This window comes from Balaenoptera borealis (assembly GCF_965194805.1).
Source record: "Balaenoptera borealis genome assembly, chromosome: 18".
NCBI lineage: Eukaryota > Metazoa > Chordata > Mammalia > Artiodactyla > Balaenopteridae > Balaenoptera > Balaenoptera borealis.
Window position 1 is genome coordinate 34,656,596 of NC_138877.1, and position 27,111 is coordinate 34,683,706.

The 27,111-nt window shown below is 36.2% G+C and overlaps 1 protein-coding gene across 2 annotated transcripts; it reads right to left on the bottom strand.

The window, feature by feature from the left end:
- Window positions 1–2,188: 2,188 nt before the first annotated feature.
- On the bottom strand, window positions 2,189–21,078 carry PCDH20 (protocadherin 20). Of its 2 annotated transcripts, XR_014236929.1 has the most exons (3): window positions 20,080–21,078; window positions 16,039–19,044; window positions 2,189–8,086 (listed from the first exon to the last, which is right to left on the bottom strand). XR_014236929.1 is itself a non-coding variant. In XM_082365323.1 (2 exons), the coding sequence occupies exons 1-2, from the start codon at window positions 20,209–20,211 to the stop codon at window positions 16,324–16,326; spliced, it is 2,853 nt and encodes a 950-aa protein (XP_082221449.1). In that variant the 5' UTR covers window positions 20,212–21,078; the 3' UTR covers window positions 2,189–16,323. The 2 variants fall into 2 exon arrangements, 1 of the variants encoding a protein (XP_082221449.1); XM_082365323.1 differs by having other exon boundaries at window positions 2,189–19,044.
- Window positions 21,079–27,111: the final 6,033 nt, after the last annotated feature.

Sequence of the window (27,111 nt, forward strand, 5' to 3'; positions counted from 1 at the left end):
TTTTAATCTAACTTTTTTCTACAGTGAATGGTAGTTCTGAGTCCTACACTCTGAACTTCAGTGGTCATGGAGTAGCAGAAAAATTATTCTACAATTAATGTCGCAGATTATTATTCTGCCACACTCAGTTAAACATCTTCATACTTTTCTTTGACTCTTTATTTCATTTTCTGAACTAAACAGAAACCTGGCTATTTCCAGAGAGCACTGTTGCCCTAAAGATGACTTAATTCTCTATTTTCCCATACCTCACGGTCAAGAAATGCAAAATATCCTCTTTACCCCACAATGCTGGAAAAACCTGTCATCTCTCCAATCTGGTGTGAAAATCCCTGCTACCTAAAGATGCAGAACATTCATACAATACACTTTTAAACTGGACAGTAATGAAATGAGATGCAATTGATATCACTTTTCAATCTGTGATAACAAAAGTGGAATTTTCAAACAATTTAGAATAAACCAGTTACATGACTTTAAATGCCCATTCACTTTAAGGATGTAGAATAGTTGAGACTGAGAAGATTAATAACAAAGGATTTTGATTTGAAACAGTGTTTTGATTTTTACAGTTGATTAAGTGTTTTTTATTTTTAATTAAAAAAATTAATTTAAAGTTCACTAAAAGTTGTAAGGCTTATGTGATTTCTCATTTGGGAACAGTGAGTAAATGCCTAAATGTTAAGGAACAATGGAAAATAAAAACAAAGTTTTGTGTTTCATACCACAAACAGAGTTTGAGTTTGAAATGTTTACATCCTGCTATACTTTTCTTGGTCACTGTCAATCTCAAAATTCCCTATCCTTCCTGCTTATTCACTGAGGATATGGCATATTCCTCGTAGAATTCCCTACTTGCTCGAGTCCTGCCACGTTTGCGAGTTACCTTACAGTCCATGTAGTTAGTTCAGACAATACTCTGGTAGTTCATTAGCGTATATCCAGTTCTCTTCCACCTCTGTTGTTAAACCTCCCTCCCCCATTGGTCACCCTTTGGACCCTGCGGTCAGCCAGAACTGCTCCACTTCTAAAATAATAAATAAATTGCTTTGTCTGATCATAACCTTCTAACTCTCTCTTTTAATTTAAATAAATCAATTCCTCCACCTTATTATATATTTTAATCAATAGAATCCTCTAATTTCTCCATAGCAGCTCTCTTTCGTAAGAATTTTTTTTTTTTTTACGTCTTCCCTGAGTTTCAAGATTTAATCCACTTCGACCACCCTTTTTCTGATATCTTTATCTCTTTTGCCCTATTTTATTTTCATCACTTGTATCTAGCAAAATCTCAGTCTTGGTTGGGATTCATATGTCTCCTTTCTCCATACCTGCATCTGTGCATGTGAGCAGTGATTTAGATCAGATCACACAATCATACAAATTCATGTTATCCTTCCCATAAATGGTTCCTTTTCTCTTTCCTTGAAAGCAGTTATTTCAAACATCTTCCACTGTCCACAGATTTCTATTCTCCCATCTCCCCTTAATTCTCAACAGATGATTTCACCTTTCTACTTCTTTCTACTTCACAGAGGGAATAGGTAATTATTCCTTTAAATTCCTCCAAACAACTCTACAATTTCACGTATCTACAGTTGCATCTTTGGTGCCTTTCTCATTACAGAGAAGCATATTTTATCCTGCCTCCAGCCTCTACACCTACTCTTCTTTGGATAACATGTCCTGCTGGATTATCTTTGACTTGAGCTATTGATTCTTCTCTATTTTCTCCCTTCAGATCTTCTTTCCTATTGATTCCACTGCATCCAATATTTTTTACTGGAAGCAGGAGGAAAGAAAACCTCCTCCAACCAGACATCCTTCTTCAACTTTGCCCTGTATCTGTCCTCTCTCTCAAAACCAAATTTCTTTTGACAGGAATTCTCTTTCCTTATTCACTTTCCATTAACTCCAAATCTACTGCAATTTTGCTTTCAACCTCACCACTCTACTAAAACTCCTCTGATCAAGGCCATTGCAACCTTGGTGCTGCTAGAATAATCTGGCATTTTTAGAATATACAAATCATTTTTAGTTACCTTCTTTCCTTTTAGTGTTATTTCAATCTTGTAATATTATCCATATTTTCTGAGAAAGAAACTGATATTCTGAAAGTTAATTTGGTCAAGAACACACACTTGTAGCTATAAATGGCAAAGATTGATCTTGAATTGAGGGTTTCTGCTACAGTAAAATAAGATGAATCAATTATATTCTCATATTCATTATTTCATGTATATTTACAACTTATTTTTTACTAAGATTATAGATTTCGATGGCCTACATTGATAGCACAGCCCACAGTATCTGAAGTTATTAATAAGTTAAGATGACCCAGAAACTTTTGGGGAATGGGGAAGCTAATAATAAAAGTTTTGCTTCATGAATTTCCTAGTAAAAATAAGGACACTAGACATGTTAGAGACAGACTATTTCTCCTAAGTAATGTAAATTGACTCAAAATTACAAAGGGAAACATTGAAAGATTCAAAATCTCACTCATTGTTAGTAACTAACTTGATTGGCCTAAAAAGCCAAATATTGAATGATAGGTCTCTGATGTATTTCTGATCTGATTGGGAAACAATTTTCCCATTTTTTTCTCTTTTCCTTAATAACTCTCTTTCCATTGAGGAACTTATATTTTGTTGATAAGAAAATTATGCAGAAGAATAGTTACAATCCACAGGAATTTCCAGTTCATTGCTATGGTATAGGTAGGTGCAAAATGCCCTGGAAGCAGAAGAAAATAAGCTCTCAACAGCAGGCTTTCCAGAGGAAATGACACTTGAGCTAAGACTTAATGATTGTAGATACTGTCCAGGTGGATGAGGGAGGAAAGGACATCTGAGTGGAGGGACCATCATGTGCGAAACATAGAGACATAGATATCATGGGGTGTTTAGAGAACTACAATCAGTTGTTCCAATGAAGTAGTAGTCAAGACTTCAAAGCATAAAATTACCAGGATGACAATTCAAAATAATTTGAAGGAACAAAAGCAACAGAGTGGACTTATTGTTCACACAATGGAAAATCTCCAGAGTGTCTCTTTTTAAGCACAGATGGATTGGAGGATTTAAAAGATGCCATCAATTCTCTGTTTTGTTTTTCTCCCCTCCCTTTCTTTCCCTTTCTTTCTTTCTTTCTCTCTTTTTCTTTCTTTCTTTTTTTCTTCCTTCCTTCCTTCCTTCCTCCCTTCCCCCCTCCCTTTTTTCTTTTGTCTTCTGAGTTATCCTGATCCTCATACAGGCTCTTACTACAGAGAAATCCAAATAGCCACCAGCAGTGCTAAACTAAGATCCTCCTAGATCACATATTCCTGGATCACAAAGTGTATATTCATTTTATGATTAATCTCCTGGGCGTGAATGCAGATTTCTTGATAATATGTCCCCCAGTACCCTGTCCTAATTTATTTTCTATTTTTTACCCATATTTCAGTTATACACATATCAGGTTAAGAAACACTGCTGTAGATAAACGGGAGGCCTTTGTCAGGAATGTAATAAATTAATATGTGAGAAAAACAAGATAACTCTAGTAATTATAGGGATAATACAGGGAAACAAAAAAAAAGTGCTTTGGAGTTTGTGATGATTCAGACATATTGTCTTTACTATGTTTATGTCATAATTTATGTAATCAATTTATTTATCCAACTATATATCAATGTAAAGGTAGGGCTTTTTCCGTTACTATTAAACTCTACAATAAGTATGCTTGTGGAAGCTATTTTCTTTGTAATTTTAGAAGTGGAAATGCAAGGAAAAGAATAATGCACAGTTGTAAATGTATACATATCATACACATCAGCCAATAAATAGCCCTCCAGAAAATAATCCCTGTTTTTACTTGTATAAGCAATCTACTTGTTTTAATTTTCCAACAGCATAGACTCCCTGAAATTATGTATCTTTGTAATTGTCAATATGATAATACAATTCTATTGGAAGAGAATTTCTTTGTGTATATTTTCACAAGGTAACATCAATCTATAGCTGCCTTCTGTGTCCTTCAAGGTTTGGTTGGTAAAGTGTGGCAGAGATAGTTGATCAGCATATTTACTATCTTGTGACTGAATTTCTAATCATAAAATGTATCCATGTGTCTATTTCAAAGAGAAGGACAGGTGTGAGAGAGAATTGACAAATCCTACATTTTTACAAAAACAATAGGTTAGCAGTACAAATTAGAAAGAAAGGAGCCAAATGAAGATGGCATGTGTTACTGGTATCATGTCTCAGATGCAAGGGCCAGAAAAACAAATGAAAGAACCATTTGGATGTAATTAAGGAAGCAGGAGGCAAAGAAAAGAAAGAAAAACTAAGGAACAGATGATGCCTCTAGCCCAAACTCCTCAAATCTTCCAGCCTGCCTTTCCTGCTTGTTCTGCTGTGACAATATATGTGGACACTCAATGAAATGTACTCAGACTTGAGATTATTAATAATTTTGAAATTGAAACTAGCTGCATAGAAAATACTGTAAACCAAATGCTTGAATTGATTCCTTTGGCTTTATTCATCCCCTATTGACATTTATCCCATTAAAATGAAGTTTTATTTTCAGTGTCCTTAGATAAACTTTGAGTGCCAAAGAATGGTTCCAATTGCACATTTTAAAGTATTTCTGTACATACTAGATGCTTAATGAGAATTTTTAATAAATTAATTTATGAATCAATTTTTATATCTTCATGTGTTTCTGCCCTACCCACCATACAAAGCAATTGAAACTCAAAATAACACCAACCACTTTTATTATTTCTTCATTCAACAAACATTTAGTGCTAGGTCCTGAATATACAAAAATTGGCCTTGGAGATTTCTATGCTCTTGATATGTCATTCTTTAAATAAGGTAGGGCAGGCAAATGGGAAGTGAGAAGGGAAATAATATTTGAATGATTGACTCCCATGTACAAGGCATAGTGCTGGCCACTTTACATGCATTATCTCTAATCCCAGAACAAACCCAGGTCATTCCCTTGTGTGAATTTGGGGAAAATGTGGCTCATAGATATTTATGAAGTTTCCCCAAGCTTTTAACACCAGTAGTAGGAAGATGCAGGGTATAAATACGTGTTTCCTTTACCTTGTTGGATGTTGCCAGTGCTTTTTCACTTCTAATCAAGCTAGGCAGGATTTCTCTGTTTCTTTTCAGTCATATAAAATGGGAGGATAAGTAGTGAAATTCTCATCAGCACATCTTTCATTCCTAACAATTAAAATTGCTAGTAACTTCATCTTTGTTTACTTCAGATTTTCATGCCTAGAATACACTTTTCTATACTTTTCCCCTATTCTTTCTCCTTACTATACACCTCTCATATTGATAGTTGAAAAAGTGTTTATAGCCCCTAGAAAAGAGAACCTCCTGAATAATTACATCTTTTGTCCCAATAACCAATACATGATACTTCTGCTACCCACTTCCCTACTTTTTCCCTCCCAAGCATGAACCACAACACTAAGGGTATGTAAGATGATGGGGCAGATCATACCTGTTCTATTTGCAAATGCTCCTCAGAGCACTACTCCCAGAATCAGCTCCAAGACTCTGCTACATTGTCTTTTTTTAAGTTCTTTTTTTAAATTGAAATAGAGTTGATTTACAATGCTGTGTTGGTTTCAGTTTTTAAAGCAAAGTGATTCAGGTGTATATATATATATATACATATATATATATATATATATATATATATACACACACACACACACACACACATATATATATATATATATATATATATATATATATGTATATGTATATATATTCTTTTTCAGATTCTTTTCCCTTATAGGTTATTATAAAATATTGAGTATAGTTCCCTACGTTGTCTTTTAAAGTCAAAATATAATGGTTTTCTTCTAAAGTACATAACTACACTAATTTATGTGTTAGGACCACATGCCATTCATGTATTCATTCATTTATTCCACAGATATTTTTTATGGAGTCTCTATTATGTAGGTTCTAGAACTACACCTTAATAAAAAGAGACGAAGTTGTTGTGCTCATCAGGCTTATATTCCAGGAACTGTCCTAGACTAAAATTTCTAGAAGGTAGGAACAGAGATGCTAGTTACCATTCTAGTTACTTTGTCTGCTTCTGATGATAATGATAATGTTCTGATGACAATGATAATGAAAAAAGATCTGATTCATGCTAATTTATGAGTTTAATCTTTAGGAAGTATTGGAAATAGTGTCCTACTTAATAACATGTTGGGAGGAATTGCCAGTAATGAAATAAATCCTTAATGGGCTGGATGTTAAAATACCAAGTAAAAATGGTAAATTACAGAATAGTAGGACCCTAATTTGGTGATTTTCAAACTTTGCTACACATTAAAAAGCCTCTGGGGAGCTTTAAAAAACAAATCCTGACTCCCATCCTACTCCTTGTACCAATTGAATCAGAAAGTTGTGGGGTAGGACCCAAGCATTATTTGTTATTTTTTAGCTCCCTAGATTATTTCAACATGCAGACAAACGTGAGAGCCAATGATCCAAACACATTTTTATCAGTCTTTAGTGTACGTGCAAATCAACTGGAGATCTTATTAAATACAGATTCCAGTTTTTTTTGTTTTTAAGTCTTTGTTGAATTTGTTACAATATTGCTTCTGTTTTGGTTTTTTGACCATGAGGCATGTGGGATCTTAGCTCCCCAACTAGGGAAGGAACCAGCACCCCTGTATGGGAAGGCAAAGTCTTAACCACTGGACCACCAGGGAAGTCCCCAGATTCTAGTTTAATGGATCTGGGGTGGGCCCAAGATTCTTTATGTCCAACAAGCAACCAGATGTTTCTACAGCTGCTGCTGCTGATCTGCGTGCCACACAGTGACTCTAGCAAGATGACAACACATGTCACCTTATTAGGCCTGTAAGGGCTCTGCAGCTAGCTGCCTGCCATTTTCTGAGCAGTGGTTACCCAACCCATCCAGCAGTGGAGGCATTGTGTTCCACATCAACAAGGACCACCTGAAAACATTCAGAAAAGAGGCTCTCCAATGTTGTAGGTTTTTCTGACAACTTTGGAAAAACTCCCAGCCCAACCCAAGCATGAGAGGGACTTCTGGAATGTGTACCTGAAAATGCTGATCTTCAAGGTCTTTGAGAAGTACCATCTCAGTACTTGGCTCATGTTTAACCAATAACTTAAACCTCTAGGAAGAGAAGAGAGAGCCAGACTTATCACTTCTATGCAGAACTCCAGTTTTGAGTTTCTCCATATCCTAAATGTATTTCATAAGTGAATAACTTGAGTAGAAATTATTCCACAACCTAGTGAGTGATTAGACAAATGATGGGAAAGACATGTTCTTTTTGTGAAAGTGTAGCTTAGACTCGGCAATATTTAGAAATGAGATGTCTAGCTCCATGAGCGATGATCCCAATTTCTTTCTAAAATGTGTTCTAAATGATCAATTATGATGTCCTGTCTCTCTACCCCAATTATTTCTTTATTAACTATGTGAACATTTCATTCTTGGAATGTGCTTTTCCTATTTGTATTTTAAATGTATTTGAACGAGTGTCACTAATGTTTTTCTTAGATTAGAATTTAGAACAAAATCCCTACAATCTTCAAAAATGACTGACATACAAAGTGAAAGAGAAATGTAAATATTTAAGAAAGAAACATACCTTTTTGCAACATGAGGGAAAAAATGACTTTGTATTTTAGCCTTTCATCACAGGAGTTCTGATATGAATCCAAAGTATTTGACTGCTCTTGCAAAATGATATCATTTTACCAGAGTAAAGTGTTTTCTATAATATAGTCCTATGTGCTATGTATTGGATATGGCAATAGTAAATGCCCAATAAAAAGTCAGTGCATATTAAATGAATGATTCTAATGAATTTCATCTTCTGTGAATTCATTGTATAGTTTGAAGCAGCTTTTGAATAGGAAGTAGAGTTAGTAGACAAATGGAATAAGAATGAATGTGTTTTAAAAAAAAGAAAAGAAACTTCCCAAAGTGCTTGTTTTCAGAGAATTAGAGATTACAAGTCACTTCAAATGATCCATTGATTGAAAAGACTCATCCATTAGAAAGGCCATCTTGTCTGCAACAACAACAAAAAGATGCATTTTAACATGAATGTTTTTTCATCAGAGAAACCTTTTACATATGCAATCACAACACATCCACACACAGTATCTCAATTATAAATATCACTTGTTCAGTTCATCTCATCAATAATTGGGTCTGAGATGAAATCAACAATTCAGTATTATTCATTCCAGCTCCAGTCAACTGAGAATGTCTTTTAGGAAAATGAAAACACCTCTGGTTTTCTGTTTATTTCTGTGACTTAGTAAAAGTAAAATGAACATAGAGTTTAACTGGCAGGGTCACACTGCCTGGAACACAGTAGGCTCACGATACATAATTTTATTTTCATATATATATATATATATATATATATATATTATTCTAAGATTTGTTTTTTTACTTTACCTAGCAAATTATAATTAAATATATACTTAGCACCCATGTTTTATAAAGAAAAATTAAAACATTTATTGTAAAAATTACACAAAATAAAATGAATGTTGTTATACTAGGTCAACTAAACTCCACCTTTAATGGATGTGTAAAGTATTTTTCAGGATATCGTAGTAGTTTTTTATCATGGCTTTAACAAATTATCATAAAATTATCAATAGAAGCTTAAAATAACACCCATTTATTAACTCCCATTACTGTAGTCAGAAATCTGGGTACAGAGTGGTTCAGCCTGTCCTCTGCTTGGTGTTTTGAATTGAAGAAATCATGGTATCAGCTGGGCTGTATTGCTTTCTGGAAGCTCTGTGGATGAATCCACTTCCAAGTTTATTCCTTGCAGACTGTCAGCTAGGCTGGATATGTCTCTAGTTTAAGGTCCATAACATCAATTATATTTGCAAGGCCCCTTTTGCCATGTAATATAATGTATTTGTAGGTTCCATGCATTAAGGCATGGACATCTTTGGGGGGCTATTCTGCCTACCATAGATAGACTAATAAATGGATTCTGAGAATATTGAGCTTCCCTTATGAGAGACCAACAAGATGATAGAGTAAGAAAGATCAAGGAAGCTCAAAGGGGAAGAAAACATTGATGTTTTAAGATTCCTCCTGGCTCCATGAGACAGATATTTTATAAGTTTTCATAGATATTTTACCTTTCTTTCCCAATATGTACATTCACTATTGAAGTCTTTTAGAATTCATCTCTAATTGCAATAATTGACACTCCCCACCAAATGGTTTGATGGGGAATGCTGTTTGTCATGGCACTTCAAACAGTGTGCCCTGAGTCAAGCATAAAGCACAAAAAAGGAATCAATTTGATTCACTTAAGTTACATTAAATCTCTCATTTCAAAGAATCTTATAAAACAACCTATACTCAGTTATTCTTCACAGAAATTCGATTCAATTGCTAAATACATTTGTAAATGAGACTGGGAAAATTATATGTTCTATACTACTTTTTTGTAGGAAAATCCTTTGTAGGACTAGATGGAGAAATCAAACATATACAGGATAGTTGGGTTTGTTAAATTTGAATGCTTAGATAATTCAATGTAAGTATTTTAAGGGTAAGCTAAATTTAAGGGTAAGCTACTATTGTAATTCTTCTTGCAGTGAATATTAACTGCTATTACAAGAAAATCTGTAAAGCAAATGCAACTTCTTACTGTTGAAAAAATGATTGAAAGGATCATAAATGGAAAGCTGTCTCAATATAAAGGAATAGTGTTTTTTATCACCTGGTTTATAATTAGCATTGCCCACATTCATTTGACTTTGAACATGTTTATGATTTTATAATTTAACTACAAAAATGTAAAGGAAACTAGTTTCCCAATTTAATAAGACAGTGGGGTGAGGAGGGAAGCTGGGTAGATGAAGTTTTTCAAAAGGAAAAAAAAAATTACTTTTTTAGAATTTTGAAATTGTTATTGTTACTTTTCTTCCTTTGCCCATTTTACTCTGCCTTTAAAGTACAATGCTTTTTCCTATGAATCTTCTAGAATTAATTTCTCTTGAGTATATTTTTCTTCATAATGAGATGGAGGATTCAGAACGTATGTGCAGTAATTTTTATACATTAATGTTAAAATATCCTCTCATCATACGTTATACCAGATCTCATAACTTTGAAAAATACTGTTACATAGTATTATTTGAAAGATTTACACAACAATTCCCAAAGTACATTTTACACCTCATTAAATCAAAACCTCAAATTGCCAAGAAAGTACCTTAAGAAAGCTTATTAACATAAAACTATGAATTTGAAATGACATAAAATATATTTGCAAAACAGAAATCAGTGCTATCTTTGAAATAAAGTAGCAAGGTTCCTACAGGGTACATATGTACATATGTAGATTCAATAAATATCATAGTCACATTTTAATTATTCTGAAATGTAAATCTATGATTTTTCTGAAAGGAATAGTTGGTTCACAGTGCCCAGTGCATTTATTTCTTTAATCTTTTAAGTGAAAGTTGTACTTGGGAGTTATAGAGAATTCCAATTCTCAAAATGAGTAAAAAATATATGTTATAAAAGTCTTTAAATTCACCCATTCTATCCACAAGAAGTACTCAGTCCCTATTTTGCAATTTATAAACTTTGCAAAGATTATATTCCTCTAATAATTTTGATATTCTTCTTCTTAGCTTTCAGTATGTAGTTTATATCATTAGGTAGCACTTTCATCTGCCATTATGATCCTTGTTTCCCTCTGGTAGAAGTACAAGAAGCACAGGTGAAGAGTAGATGGGAGGGAGAACATATTCATCCATTATTATGTGTAGTTTACACTAGTTTCCTCAAACTGGAGAGTGATCTTTTTTGAGGATGGAACAAAATTTACCTTTGGGCCTAGAACAATGTCTTGCTTATAAGAGGTATAGGCTAATAATAAATATGTTTAGTAAATAAATAATTGATAATAGTGCTTATCTCTATTGATGCTTTAGGATATTGTACCCAAAACTATAAGGAGAAGAACAATAATCCAAAATTCCTTTGAGGTTGTAAAGTTTGTGATTTAGTGAGTTCCTAACATTCAGTCATTCTGGGTTTACCTTCATTTACCTTAATATACATAAGCCTGGTCATCTGTATTTTTGAATTAACCATATCTCTTATATCCAAAATTGAACCTGCCTTTCCTATATCTAATATATACACATATATATATACACTTTGCATAAATAAATATTTATTTCCATATTATAAATCAAGTTTATTCCCTCCATTTTTCTGTAAGGCTCATAAAATTTTCCCTGGTTATTATCACTTATTCTCTAATCTCCTAAAGTTTTGTTTCCTTACTATTTTCCTGCAATTATTATATTTGTCAAATACATAATTTTATAATTTTTTAATATTTTTCTCTTTATGAGGTATAAGTAGCTTTATTTTTTAAATTATATCTATCTTTTCTACAAGTGCATGCAGGGAAGATATATGATTCTTATTAATTCATTTTAATAGTTAGGTTTGATTAACTTCATTTTTAGATGTGATTTCATCTCAGAGAATTTTTTTTTAATATTTGGCATATTGTCTTTTTAAGTATCACACTTTGGTTAACTTTCCAATGAATGTAAAATTAAAGTGTGTGTTTTAAGAGAAATATTTGAAGGAAAAGTAACTGCTGTTTTCAGTAAGATTTTGCTTATTTTTTACTTTCATAATTTCTGTTTTCTAATCCCCTCAGTTGTCAAAATTTTTCTTGATATTCTGTCTTAGTTTATTCAAAACTAAGTTTATTGTAAAATAGGCTTGAAAGCAAATTATGAAAATTATGAACTTTCTTATCTATCACATGTGGATTAATTCTTATTGGTACCACAAGTTTCTTTATCAGCTATAAATTACTACCTACTATGTTATATATCTCTTTCATATTGTCTGGTTTAAAGCCCCATCTTTCACTTAAATTGTCACTACTCCTATTCAGTTTCTAGAATCTTCTTCAACACAAGTGCCACACATTGCCAGAGTGATCTTTAAAAAACACACATAGCCTGGTCAAATCCTTAAAATTCCCATTGGCGTTGGGATAAAATTGCAACCTCCAGGTATGACACGAGTCCCTTTATTACTTGCAGCACATGTACATCCCCAAGTTCATTGTTAATAATATCTTTCATTTTCTTCATCCCTTCAGCCAAGAAGAACAGTAGTATTTGTGCTTCTTTAGTCATGATGTGCTCACTTGCACATGTGTGCCTTGCACATTATTCCCTCTTCCTTAAATACCCTTCTCTCTCCTTCTGCCCACTTTCCCCTGGCTAACTTCTCCTTCTTCTATTCAAATTAGGCATCATCTTCCTGAGAGGGCCCACATTAGAAATCTCCTCCTTTAGGAAACTTTCTCTAAGACTTCCCAAGATTGAGTTAGGTTCACTTGGCATCCCGGGAATAGGCATTTATCCCACACAGTGTTTTCAGAGTGCAGGTTTTCTTATTAGCCTCCCACACTATAATCTAAAGTCATCAAGGGACTCTGTCTTGTTCTCAGTTAAGCCCATGGTAATTGAGTACCAAAATAAATATGTATGGTATGAATGACCGAGTTTCCTTTTGAACCTTCACAGTATTCCTACTTCTTGACATTAGTGGGTTAAGCCTTAAATTTCATTCAGTTTTGTTTTATACCCTTAAAGGAATACATTTCCAGTTTAGGGTTTTATCAGAGAAAAAAGTGCTACTATTTTAAGAACAATTATATATAACAACTGACATTTAAAAAATGATTATAGACTGTAGGTATATATGTATATACCATCTGAAAAATATTCATGATCTTTTCTTATCAGAAATAGAACTAACTAGAAAAAAATTATGGTGGGTGTTTTGCTCAGGAATTACTGATTTTTTTAATATGATTGATCTTTTTCTTCTTTGAGTCCATTTGCATAACTGTCAATCCTCTTCCTTTCAATAAATATTTGTTGACTGTTCACACTCTAAAGGCATATTGCGAGGCAGAGATTGCACAAGTCAGTAAAATGTAATTGGTAGCACTGACTGCTTTCTTGCAGTGAGCAAATCTACCTCAGAGTGAGGACAATGTTCAGGTATCTATGCCTCTGGTGTCTGTGAGCTGAGGCTGCCCAGTGAATTGAAGAGCACCATATGCTCAATGCTGTCCTTTCATTACATTCTTCATTGTCTACCAAAAGTCAGGACCCCACAGAGTCCTCACCTCACCAAGGAAGGAGAGACTGGAACCCGAGTCTCCATAAACTCAGGCGAGGATTGTATAATTCTTCTTTTTACAGTTGTCAATCGAAACATGTTCTGGGAGCACAAATTAGAATCCTTATGAGAGCTATTATTGCAATCAAGTCCACTTTATACACCTTCCCTAATATTGCTTCACTGATATTATTTCTTAGGCAAGATTAGGCCTGGTGTTTTCATAAAACACATGCAAAGCACCCAAAAAGACAAAGGATTTGGATTTTATTTTTAATACACTAATACTACAAAATTGTTTTAAAAGAAGTGTTTCTTTTTTCCTTTTGCTTTTAACTGCCATTGATAAAAGCATAACTGCCAAGAAAACTTTTTTTTTTTTTTTTAAATAAGGTCAGGGCATCTAAAGAGTCAAGTAAGGTAAATTGTTTCCTCCCTTGTAGCTGAAATTGCTATGTTGTTTTAAATTTCCTGTTCCAAATTAATGAACAGTTTTTTCTGTAGTATAAGAATGGGTTTGGCAGTGTGAAGATCAGAGCAATCTCTTCTTCATTAAATTGGGCAAAGAGTACTCACTGGTTCTCAAACTGTTAAATGGATATTAGGGTTTTTAATGAATGGAACATTTATTTTTGTGCCAGCTCAACTAACAACATTGACATGATTAGCATACATTTTGGCAACCATTCTAGCACAAGGTGTTAGTAAAAAGGGGCTTTTATCTTTGAGCTTAATTTACTTTAACTTTCCTTGTTATATATATTTTTAATGTGAATGAGATGTTTTTATAAAGGAAATCTTTGCACAAGAAGTTATTCAGAAATATGTCCTTTTATTAATGTTACAGGCATTTTTTTCATGCTAGAGATGAAATCCATACGCCAAACACACGAACCTTCTTCAAACTCATAAATGAATAAATGTTTTGTTATTTATACTGATAATTAAATCATTGCATTTGTAGAGAACTTTTTTTTTTTTTAATGGTGTTTCACATGTATTTCCTTCCTGTAAAAGAGAGAAATCAGATATAAAAATGACTGGTGGAGGATGGTTTCCTCCATTGCTCTATATCAATTATGAATGAAAAGTTTGGGGGGTTAAATGATCTTACTTTCTTAGCTCAGTGGCCTCTCATAAAAAAGGAATTTCCAATAAAAATATATTTCCTTTTTGTAACAAACACTACTGCCTCATATGCTTATTATTTTATTTATTTAAATTCTCAAATTGAAGAAAGCAAGAAAATGAGTTAATACCTATTCAAAAGGTCTTGGGTTTTTGTATTCAATTTTTCTTTTGCAATGTGTTTTTATTTTAAAATTTATTGAAAGCACTTGTAACACAGCTAACAGAGGAGTCGTTATAAGTATGTATTAAAATGAGTGTTTATAATTGATTCTAAGTCATAATAAATTAATATGCATGTACACATGCATGGGTGTAAATTTTCATGTGAACTTCTATCAAACACATAGACATACTCTTTCTCTATTATATACATATATATATGTGTGTCTATATATGTCTATAACTACACATGTATTTAATAATAATTTACCAAATGTTTAATTAAGTAATGAATTAGTTTAATATAAACATTAGCATAACAGAATATTTACACTTTATCCACATTTACCTCTAAAAGCAAATGAATGTCATTAACAGGAACTTCAGTAAAAGAATAAGCCCATGTTCAAATATAAAACAGTAAAAATGAGAAAGAAATTATGAAAATATATACCTTTAATTTGCATAGACATAGAAACACTTTTGCTACAGTACAGACACATGATGACCAAAAGTAGAATGATCCAGTTTCACCTAACACTTATTCTTTGTTTACAAAGATAATTTTGCTATAGCTCTCATATAAAATAAAATTTCCAGCTCACACAAGGAAGTGAAGGTGATCAATCACTGATAAACCAGCTTGCTTCACTGCAAAGTGTTCAGTAAAAGCTAAATTATCAAAGAAATCTGCTGCTGGGCTTACAAATAAACTCTTGGACCTAATCCAAAGCCAAAGAAAGGAAGCCAGAAATGGTAGCCAACAAATCTAAACAACAACAAAAAGATAAATATAACTTTCATAGAAAAGGTCCAGCTAAAACAACCAGTAGTGTCCACCAGCTTCTAGAACAATTTTGTTTTAATAAGATTTTTCTTTTTTTATGAAACACATGAGTTTAAGTATATAAGAATCTAATACATAACCCAAGTATAAAGCACTACTGACAAGTTGTGAAAGCATCAAAATGTCATGAACACCTATGAAGCAACTAAGATTGAAACATATCTTTGCTTCTGGCTGTTTCTCTGGGACACAATTTCTAGTTACATTTCCTTTAAGAAAGAATATATATATTTTCCCTTGTAATAATAGCAAGTGCAGTGGTAAAGCAAACAGAAAGCAACCAGAGTACGCAGAAGGTGAATTACTCTTCAGCACGTCAGATCTTTAACACATGGCAGAGCATTTATCCTTGCTAAAAAAGAATTGCGCTTCTTTGTGAAGTCTTCTCTTTCAAATTATACATTATGCACTTGTGAGGTAATAAACATTCTGTTTACAAATGCATTTCTTTTCTTTTTTTATCATACATTTAAGTGGGGTGACATTCCATTTACTTTAATTTCATCTTTGTTTAATGTTAAAAACAATATATTTAAAATAGACTCATTAATTTCATGTACAACTGTCACGTACAATACCTTAAAAGAGTTCCCTGCAAAGGAGCAGCTGATGCCCTCTTGTGGTTAAAGGACTTTTTTAGGCAAAAATGCAATGTACCATTTTCTTACCTTATTCCATGGTTTTAACAATCATCTGCTTGGTGTATGAAAGCTGCAAATCATGTCCAAGCTTTTTTTATAACAGTTCCATAGCTGTTAGTACCAATTTTCATTAAAAAAAATGCTGTACACATTTTATAACCTCTGATTTTGAATTTAAAAACCTGTAAACAGCTATTTACAATACAGTACAAGTTATAAATTAGATGTCCAACACTCTTTGGGTGGTGAAGACTCTCCAAAGTCAGTTAAAACATCTCTGTTACTCCACAGCAAAAAAAAAAAAAAAAAAAATCAAATATTAGAAATATCCATTGGTTTCCTCTCTCTCATATGCAAGTCAGTTTTTCCTTTTAATGGAATTTGTACTTCCAAATTTTCATCCTCCCTGTGATGCCTTTTCCCTCTCAAACAGATGTATATGCCCATCCCTGTTATGAGAGTGATAGAACCCAAGCTTATTACAGACAGAGCTACTAAGGTGGGCATACAAGACACAGGCTCAACTTTCCTATGAGTCGGTTCTATTGAGATCTGTGGTTCTTTCTCCTCTATGTTAATTTCTGGTTCCTTTCTTAAAAGACTCTCAATGTAGCTCTCATTACTGACAGTGTCATTGACAAATAGGTTCACCATGACCGTGGAATGGAGAGGTTCAGGATAACCATGATCACTCACTTTCACCAGTAAACGATGGAGCCCATAATCTGTCTGCAGCAATGCCTCCTCCAAAGTAATGTTGCCAGTTTTAGGGTCAATCCTAAAGGACTCAGGCCTAGGACCTCTTCTCCCTATGATGCTGTAAACTATGACAGCATTCATCCCTGTGTCTTTGTCAACTGCATAGACCTCTGTAACTGGGGAGCCAGGGAGAGTAGAAGGTAATACCAACAGGTAAGACATGTTAGATTGAGGAAATAAAACAAGAGGTGGGTTGTCATTGATATCTAGAAGGAGAATTGTGATTTTTGTGGTAGAGGAGAGGGGAGGCTCACCTCCATCAACAGCTTCAACCCACAAAGTATAGGAGCTTTGCTGCTCTCTGTCCAAAGAGACTTTGGCTCTCAGCATGCCCTTTCCTGTGTCTATGACAAAAATATCACTCTGATTCACCACGGAGAGGGCAACCCATCCATTTTGCCCAGCATCGGCATCTGTTACACTAATTACTCCAATTTCACCATATCCTGGAAAGTTTTCTGGCACAAAGAAGCTGAAGTCCTTGTTGATGAACCTAGGACTGTTGTCATTTTTATCCAACACTGTGATAGCCACGGTGGCTACTGATTCTTTGGGTGGCTTCCCAGAGTCAACAGCTCTGACTGTGTACTTGTACTTTTCTTTCTCTTCTCGATCCAGCTGAGTAGAAACTGTCAGAACTCCTGTGACACTGTCTAAGGAAAAATATGATGGAGCATCAGGTCCCAGAAAATATGAAACTTGTCCCCTCTCTCCACTGTCAGCATCTGTAGCATCTAGCTTAGTCAAAAAGGCATTGGGTGAGTTGTTTTCTTCAATGGTTAGTTCCACCAAGGGTTGAAGGAAAATAGGAGCATTATCATTGTCATCTAAAAGTTGCACTTTAATCATTTTTTTGACATGAAATCCCTCAGAGTTCCAGGCTACCACAGCTATTTCATAGAACTGCTGTAGCTCATAATCCAGAGGTTTTGTGGTTTCTAGCAGATACTCATTACTGTATGGTTTGTAGGGTGATAACCTAAATGGTCCTTCACCATCCAAGTAGCAGTTCACCTTGTATTTACCTTCTGGATCTCTTATGGTGAAAAATGCAATTGGAGTGTTAACAGGTTCCAGTTCTTTCAGGTAAACAATACCATCTATCTCATTCACTATATAACGAGGGACAATTTCAGGTGGTCTGAAAATGACTTTGATAATGGTCACCAGGGCAGTTATCACAGCAGGGATGCAGCCCGGTCCATTAGCAAGAATGGTGAGCTTGTGTGTTTGCAGAACACTTCCCCCAATCTTACTGAAAAGTTTAATGACTCCAGTGTTTTCATCCAGATGGAATAAATCCTTGGATGCTTGTGGAACTTTCTGGCTGTAAGAGTAGGTGATCTGAGCATTGTTTCCCAAGTCTCTGTCCACAGCCTGGACAGCTGCAATTGGTGTGCCCACTGTAGCATTCCCATACATAGTGACATTGATTTGTGAGTCTGTGAAGAGAGGACAATTGTCATTAATGTCACTTATGCCAATGGTGAGGGTGGCACTGCCCAACAGTGGTGGAGACCCACCATCCTCAGCTATGATGATGCTCACATAGTGGTCCTGGGTCTCCCTGTCCAACAGTCCCATGACAATTAAGTAGGGGGTTCGCTCCCCATTCTCATTCTCCTCCACGTCCAGGGTGAACATACGATGGTAGTCCAGCAAGCGGTAGGTCTGAACTCCATTAGTGCCTATATCTCGGTCCATGGCAGGATGCTCTATGGCCAGCCGGGTGTTTACAGGTGCATTTTCTGGGACCCAAACCGATATTTCGGAAACAGGGAACTGTGGGGCATTGTCATTGATGTCCCGGATAGCGATTTTCACCTTCACAAACCTAAAGTATTCCTGAGGCAGGACCAGTACATCCAGAAGCAAAAGACAAGAGTCAGCGGAAGGCGAAGAGGAGATGGAAATGCTGCCCCCCCAGGCAGCCCCTCCACCTCCTTCAAGACACAGGGCCTCCCTGTCGATCTCCTGGGCAGAAGTGTGCAGCTCCCCGGAGCGGTTGTCCAGGGTCACGTACTGGCCACTCAGTCCCTGGGAGGCCAGGCTGAAGGAGAGAGGAGGGTTCCGCTCGGCGCCGCTGTGCTCCGGGTGCTGCGACTGCGTGTCCTGCCTCCCTGCTCCGGGCACCAGCCGCAGGTCCTCGGCCAGGCTGCCGATGAGCACCCCCGCGGGCAGTCCCTCGTTCAGGCTGTACAGAAGCTCCGTGGCGCGGCTGTAACTCGCCAGGCAGTTGAAGGGTCCCACGAAGAGGAAAAACAGAAGCAGATGCTGAACGTGGGGGGAGGAGAGAAGGCTTATTACACACACGCGGAAAACACAGAGCTTGGAGTCAGAACCATTGGCCTGGGGTCATTCTGGCTCCATCCCCATTCCCAAAGGCAAACGCTCCAGTCAGAAAGGGGTGAAGAGGAAATTTGCTGTAAAGGAGAGATCTGTGGGGCAACACTGTCTCCAAAACTTAATTTTTCTCTTTACTTTCTACCTCACCCCCCCCCCACCCCCCACCCCTGCCCGGCTCCCCATCACCACCTCACTCAGTTAATATTCGGAATCCCAAACCATAAGTCATCCCTGGAAATACATGTCGGAGTGGAGAGGACTGCGCAACGCGACAGAGAAACCACCAGGGTAGGTCATGGGGAGGGAGGGGGCTGGTAGTGGAGAGGACCGAGAGGTGGGCACTTTATTTTCCATTGAAATGTTTCTACCACTAAGATCCCCGGAATGCGAAATGTGTTACATCCCTTGCTATGAGACCGATAACAACAATATTAATAATAATATAGTAACTCTACCCCCTCGGACTCCCTACCCCACTAAATAAACGTTTTAGGTCGGAAGAATCGATTTTCATTTTAGTACGTATCTAAAATCAAATCGAAAGGATCTGTATTTCCACTCCCTAACAAGCTCTCACTAATCCCCCTCCCTTAGGGAAAGAGAAGTAAATGTGGGAAATGATTATGCAAAAACAATTTGTCAATTGCAGTAGACAGTCACAGCCAGATGCTGGCCGCAGGAAACAATCTACGAACCCCTTTATCTCAAAGCCAACTGAGCACACCCCAGCCTCCTCCACCTCATCTGCCTACATTTCTGCTTCAGAAACTTCTCACGACCCAAGGACTTGCCTATTCCTTGCTAAAATGCAGACACATTATCCCAAACTCCCTTTCCCTCCACCCAACCTTCCTGGGAAGTTTGGATTAAGGTAAAAGGTTTGAGAAACCATCAAGGCGTGGGAACTGCCCCACAGTACTGCAACTTGTCGGGGCCGCGAGGCTCCTGGACCCCTACCCTTACCGGTAGGTTTCTGTGGCTGGTGCTGCTCCTGGAACGACTTAGACGCCCCATATCCAGGCGCGGGTGCCAGGTTGCCGGGCGCCAGCTCACTGGCAGGGCCCGCGAGCTGCACGCATCCCCTCGGCCGCGCATTCCCAAGGAGGCTGCAGTCGGCGCGCTCCTGACGGGAAGGCGGCAGAAGACACTCCCTCTCTGTGCATGCAAATCGGTGGGGAACTTCAGCCAATAGTCACTGGCTCGTCAGTTAAGGACAGCAGCTCAAGGGGGGCAGAAAGGCGAGGGGGTACCGAGGCACGGTCATGGTTTCCTGTCCTGGACCTGGGTTAAGTCCAGACCCCGCCGGAGGAGCCGGAGCGGGTACTTGCCTCTGAAGACGGCGACTAGGCGCCACCCGGTCGGACTCCGGGGCGGTTGCCCACCGTCCTCTCTCCTCGCAGCACCAGTCAGGACCCAAGTCCACAGGTTGCGAGCGTGAGAGGGAGAATTAGACTAAATTAATAAGCCTGCATTTATATCTGATTAGAGAGAAAGGAAGTCGGCACTACAGAGCAATCACAGGCGCGATCCCCAAACGCCTGCTTTGCCGCCAGTTCTTCCGAGAGACTTGGATCCAGCAGTGTTTGCACAGAGAAAGAAAATCCACTTTCCCTGAAGAGAGAAGGAACTTCAGACTCTTAGTAAGGCGGTCTGAAGCAGAGAAGCAAATATATGAATTCGGTGAAGGTTTCGACGTGCTTTAATTTTGAAGCTTCGCAGTTGGCGGTGACAAAGCTTCTGCCAATTTCCTAGTTGTAGGCGCAAGTGTCTCTGGGTGTCTGCCTTGTGGTCTTTTGAGACAACCGCGGCTTCTGGCTAAGGTAAAGAGCCAAGAGGGAGAGTGGCAACAATTGCTTGGTAACAGAAGTGGTTCTGCCTGCAAGTAATTTTACCAGATTTCTCTAAGGGATGTTTTTTTTTTCTTTCTTTTTTTTGGAGGGCACTCACTGAAGCCTAGGCTCAAAAAAAAAAAAAAGGCTACATTTCAAGTTATTACTTTTTCTTTTTTTTTTCCTTAGAATTTTTACTGGGAAAGGAATTCTGAAGGAGTGTGGTGGAGACTGCTTGGCTATCCCCTCTGGCTCTGACACTAAATAGCGATATGACAAGTTTCCTCATTTACAACGTCAGGGCTGGTGAGAGACTCCAGTGCATTAAGTCTGTGAAACACTTTTTGATCTGCAGGGTACCATGTAAGTAGTGATAAAAACCATTGGCCTTTCCCTGAGTAGACATTTCTCTTCATCCCTAGGTTTCCATATATCCTGTGGGCTGCCCTGAACATAAAACCCTCCCAGCTGAGTAACTAATGACTGAGCCTGGAATAGAAAAGTACTCCTCCTGGGTTAGAGAAAGATCTGACATCCTGTGTTTTCCATAGGATCCACTTCAATTTTCTTCTTCTACTGTATGCTAAACAGAATATAAATTGCTTAGCAGAGCTAATTGTTTTGCTTCTGACCCTTCCTATTTTCTCCTCATCCCCACTAATCCTAGAGAGTCCTAAATAATTGATAACACACTACATCAAAACACCTGGTGTGTGTAACAACTTATTGCACAAATGGGGCTGTACATGGAATTCGCAAACAAAACTTTCTGTAATACAAATCTGGCTTATAAAATCAGCTTCTTTAAGTTCTTTGGAGTGAAACTGGAAAGCTGATGAAGTGGTAAACACACAGGAACATGTACATGTACGTGTAAGGCCATCACACAGCTGGTAAACAAAACACAGTCAGGCAAGTATGCTTTGCCTCTCCTTGCTTCTTCAGCTGCTCGTTCTGCCCTACAGTTGAACTTTTGCCACATAATTGGTAAATAGTTATACTTTGGGGTCTGTAGTTGAAACATATCCAACTCCAAAAATCAGTAGAAAGCTGCTTCTGAAATGTGTTTAGTTTATGTCTTCACACAATACCTACAGCTTCTGAAAGTTTGAGGCACATGGCCAGAATTAGGCAATCCATCCATGGTCAGGATACATACAGGCTAGACCCACAGTCTGAATTAATTCTACATTTATACAGAGAGCAACAGCAGTAGATTCTATATCCCCTTACAGTTCATGCCCTCTCCAACAGGTTAAGATCACTCACCTGTTTTGATGAAAATATAGGGATTTCTTTCTTTAGTTTATCCTTTGTTTACAAGGACACTACATTCAGCAATAATTTTCTGTAGTGTTTCTAAAAAGCATGACCATATAAACTATAATGCAAGTTGAAACACCTAAATTAAACATTCTGGAGATAATGTTTGGGACAACAATAATAACCTCCTTTGCTCTAAGTTACTGTGGTTATTGCAAAGTCCCTGAATGGAAATTTGTCATCAAGGTCAGCACAATTTGGGGGAATACCTTACATGACACATTCCAAACTGTTAACTGAGCTGCTTGTTATTACCTTTCCTCTTTGAAGATCCAAGTAGAGATTTCAATTGTAATTGGGCTTAAAAAAAAAAAAAAGACCAAATTCCCTTCTTTCTTCCTTTGTATCTTCTTACTGGGCACCATGAAAGTGTTCCCAAACTCCTGTTCCTTATGACGCCAGCTCTGTGACCTGCCATCTGGTGTCACATATTTCTTTCTAAAGATGACTTAGAGAGCTTCTATGCTATTAGTCCCTTGAAAATGATACTTATAATGAACTTCTCAGATGTCTCAATTGCTCTGGGCCTGCTTCCCGGGTGTTCTGTAAAAATCAATCTAGAAGAATAGCTAGATTATAAGCCTCCCAAGCTTATTTTTTCTATAGACAAGGAAAACAACGTGATACAATAGATGGCATTGAGCTGAGCCAGGGGATTAGGATGTTCCCTTCTCTAGGTGGTTGCAAAGTTACGGTATGACTTTAGACAAGTCATCAGACCTCTCTGTTTCAATTTCTTTTAAAAATACCCATACACACTACATACACATATATGAGGGAAATGGCTTACCTAATATATGTCTTTGATAGACACTGCATAATGATACACAGGTTAATTTGATCCTTATTTACTGCGTTATATCACTGAAGGTTAATAATTTTCATTTACTGCAAGCCTTCTCTCCTTGTAGTTTTATCTCTTTATTTGCTGTGAGCATGCGTCTATCAAACTTTGTACATTTAGTAATCATACCTTAAAACTTTTAAAATTTTGCAGTACTGTGTTTTCCAGGTAGTTTTTATTGTATTTTTCAAGTGACTCTGATTGTACCATTTAGAGTATTTTAATAACAGTATTCTATCCACAACATTTCATGTGATTTAATATATACACAGATATTTAAACTTATTCTGAACCATACATAGTTCTATAAATGTTCTGGTTAATTCAAGATTATAAATAAATACAAATTAAGCATGTGACCTTATTTTAAGATTATTTTATGCAAATCAAATCTCAATGGGGGCTTCCCTGGTAGCGCAGTGGTTAAGAGTCTGCCTGCTAATGCAGAGGACACGGGTTTGAGCCCTGGTCTGGGAGGATCCCACGTGCCGCGGAGCAACTAGGCCCATGAGCCACAACTACTGAGCCTGCGCGTCTGGAGCCTGTGCTCCGCAACAAGAGAGGTCGCAATAGTGAGAAGCCTGCGCACTGCGATGAGGAGTGTCCCCCGCTTGCCACAACTAGAGAGAGCCCTCGCACGGAAATGAGGACCCAACACAGCCAAAAATAAATAAATTAATTAATTAAAAAAAAAAATCTACAATGGGGTACCACCTCACACCAGTCAGAATGGCCATCATTAAAAAGTCTACAAATACAAATGCTAGAGACGATGTGGAGAAAAGGGAACTCTCTCACACTGTTGGTGGGAATGTAAATTGGTACAACCACTATGGAGAACTGCATGGAGGTTCCTCAAAAAACTAAAAGTAGAATTACCATATGATCCAGCAATCCCACTTCTGGGCATATATCTGGAGAAAACCATAATTTGAAAAGACACATACACCCTTATATTCATAGCAGCACTATTCACAGTAGAAACAACCTAAATGTCCATTGACAGATGAATGGATAAAGATGTGGTATATATACATATATATATATACACATATATATATAATGAAATATTACTCAGCGATAAAAAAGAATGAAATAATGCCATTTGCAGTACATGGATGGACATAGAGATTATCATACTAAGTGAGGTAAGTCAGAAAGAGAAAGACAAATGCCATATGATATCACTTATATGTGGAATCTAAAATGTGACAGAAATGAACTTATCTACCAAAAAGAAACAGACTCACAGACATAGAGAACAGACTTGTGGTTTCCAAGGGGTAGGGAGTTCAGGGGAGAGTAGAATTGGGTGTTTGGGACTAGCAGATGCAAACTATTATATAGAAAATGGATAAACAACAAGGCCCTATTGTATAGCACAGGGAACTATATTCAATATCCTGTAATAAACCATAATGGAAAAGAATATGACAAAGTATATATACATGTATGTATAACGGAATCATTTTGCTGTACACTAGAAACTAACACAACATTATAAATCATTTTATACTTCAATAAAAAAGAAACAAAAAGATTATTTTATTTTTTGCTTGTTAATGTATGAAGTTAGCAGCCCCTTTAGATGTCTTAAAATATATGCGTATATATATTATGTTTATATTATATATGCATGCATATATGTAAGCGTAAATAGTACAATATATAGGACATATAGTATCATATAAATATAATATATAAAAATTATAGATATATAATTAAACACATATTTGTCTATAATACAAATATTTTAAATACTATATTGTTTTATAAATATATAATTTATAAATATATACATATTTTATATTTTTAAAACTATATATGTATTTCTTTCTGATCCAATAATCAAGTTTGAGGGATGATTATATTTGTAAAACCAATATAATATTTGAGAAATAATAAAACATTTATTGAGTGTCAGATATGTTCTGAACATACTACTGGGGCTTTTACGTATTTATTTACTTTATCCTCATAACAAACGGTTTTATAATATAGGTATTATTATATCAATTTTTACAGGCATAAATTACATGTTTGTCAGTGTCTGCGGTGACTGGACCTGAATATGAGGCCTCCAAAGCACATGATCTTTCTACTCTGGTACACTCTTCTCACCTAAATGGTGGATCTAGGACCTCTATACATTTAAACTCGCTTCAAGTCAACAAACATTTATCACGCACCAACAATAAGAAAAACACTATTGTAGGCATAGGTTTGCTATACAAGGCCTTTTTGAAAAACTTAGTCAATTACTGTTTCCTAAACACATACATACACACAGACACAAACTTCTCTGTGTTTGGCTAGCTTAGATCTTCTCACAACTTGTAGACTTAAAATATATTATGAATGTATATTTATGTGTATGTGTATACTTGAAAGTATTGCAAGGGTCTGAGTAATTTTACGGAGCACCTAGTTAGCCCTTTTTTTACATATTAGTTGAGAGCAAGAGAGATGGCTAATGTGAATCCTCAAAATACTCCTATTTCTTAATATAGTAGATTTTGCCCTCAGGATTATCTCCATATTAGAGGATAACTTAGCAAAACAGCATATTTTTTACTCTCTATTATTTCCCAAAGCCTTGCTATTAAATATTGCCATAAGTACCAGTTACTTTATTTTATATTATTTTATTACTTTTGCAAATTTACAAATATTTTTAAGAAGCAGTACTAATTTGGATATTGTTCAAGTATATCAGACAAACTTCAAAAAAATCCTATTGCATTTTCCCTACATAACTCAGAAAATAATTGTATGACTAATAGAAAACCAGCACATTGGTTCTTTTGCTAAAAAAGCCGGATAGTTAAGAAAATAAATATGCATTTACATTACTTGTATGAAAAAGTGTGCAAATAAGCTAATTTACTACAATACAAACTTGTATTCTAAAACATTTACCACTGTACTGTGCAACTTATAAATGAGACTTTTGTTAAGCATTGGTCTATTCTGACTAGTACGTTCCTTTTGGTTTTAGAAAACTTTGTGTAAACAGATTTCACATATCTCCTCTTTCTCCCTGTTTTCCAAGAGGAAGGAATATAATAGGGTTGAACTGTCCTTTTATTTTTCAGAACTGAATTAGCATCATTTTAACCGGGCTAAGTATAGCTGGGTGAAGTCATCAGAAAACGCCAGACCTAATTTTAGCTCATATTTTCAACTTTCTATCCTAAACCTCAAAATAAATTTTAAAAGTCATTTTTGATTCATTTAAATTTCACATTCTTCCTTCTCACTTCTGGTAGAGGTGATAATGAGCAGTGAAACCATCAAAAGAAAGGTAGTAGGATTGAGGAGAAGATGAAATGAAAGCCATGGAAAATCCAAAAAGTGGATCAGCAGTCACTGAATAATGAACAGTTAACCAAATGTAGTTTATTGATTTTATATATATATATATATATGCCTTGCTCCCTGGAGTCAGTCCCTGAGAGACTTGAAAGAAGGGAGAGGTATGGGCTTTGCAGAGAATAAAGCAATTGTAACCTTATAAATTAGCATAGAAATTAGGTCAGGGACAAAGCAAACCCATTGAAGGAGAGAAATCATTTGAAATTTCATTTTAGGGCACTGATCCTATGTCCTGTATCCTTCAGATACCTAGTCTTCACTCTCACAGTGTTACACTGGGAAAAGCTTAATGAAAACTTGTGCTCCTGTAATGTTTTTACATAGATCAACAGATCTTTTGCCTGGCTTTATAAAATCTCTTTTTATATGATTCTTTGAATTTAAGGTGGGATTGTTAAAAACTGCATGACTGTTCAGATCTCGGCATTCACTGAATTAGTGCTGTAGGGTCAATGAAATTCTCTGTCAATGACGTAAAAAGTCAACATTTTCATAGGAGTATGCCTATGATCACTAGCTTCTTTCTGGGTATCTTTTTGGGAAGAGGGTATAGGTTGCTGACCTCAATTTCATTTACTGCTAACAGCTACCAATCATTTAGCACCTAACTTTTGCCAGATGCAT

Coding starts and splice junctions, on each gene's coding strand:
- PCDH20 (XM_082365323.1), bottom strand. CDS start 20,211: ATGCGCGGCCGAGGGGATGCGTGCAGCTCGCGGGCCCTGCCAGTGAGC. Junction 19,045..20,079: donor CCAGCCACAGAAACCTACCG/GTAAGGGTAGGG, acceptor CCCCACGTTCAG/CATCTGCTTCTGTTTTTCCT.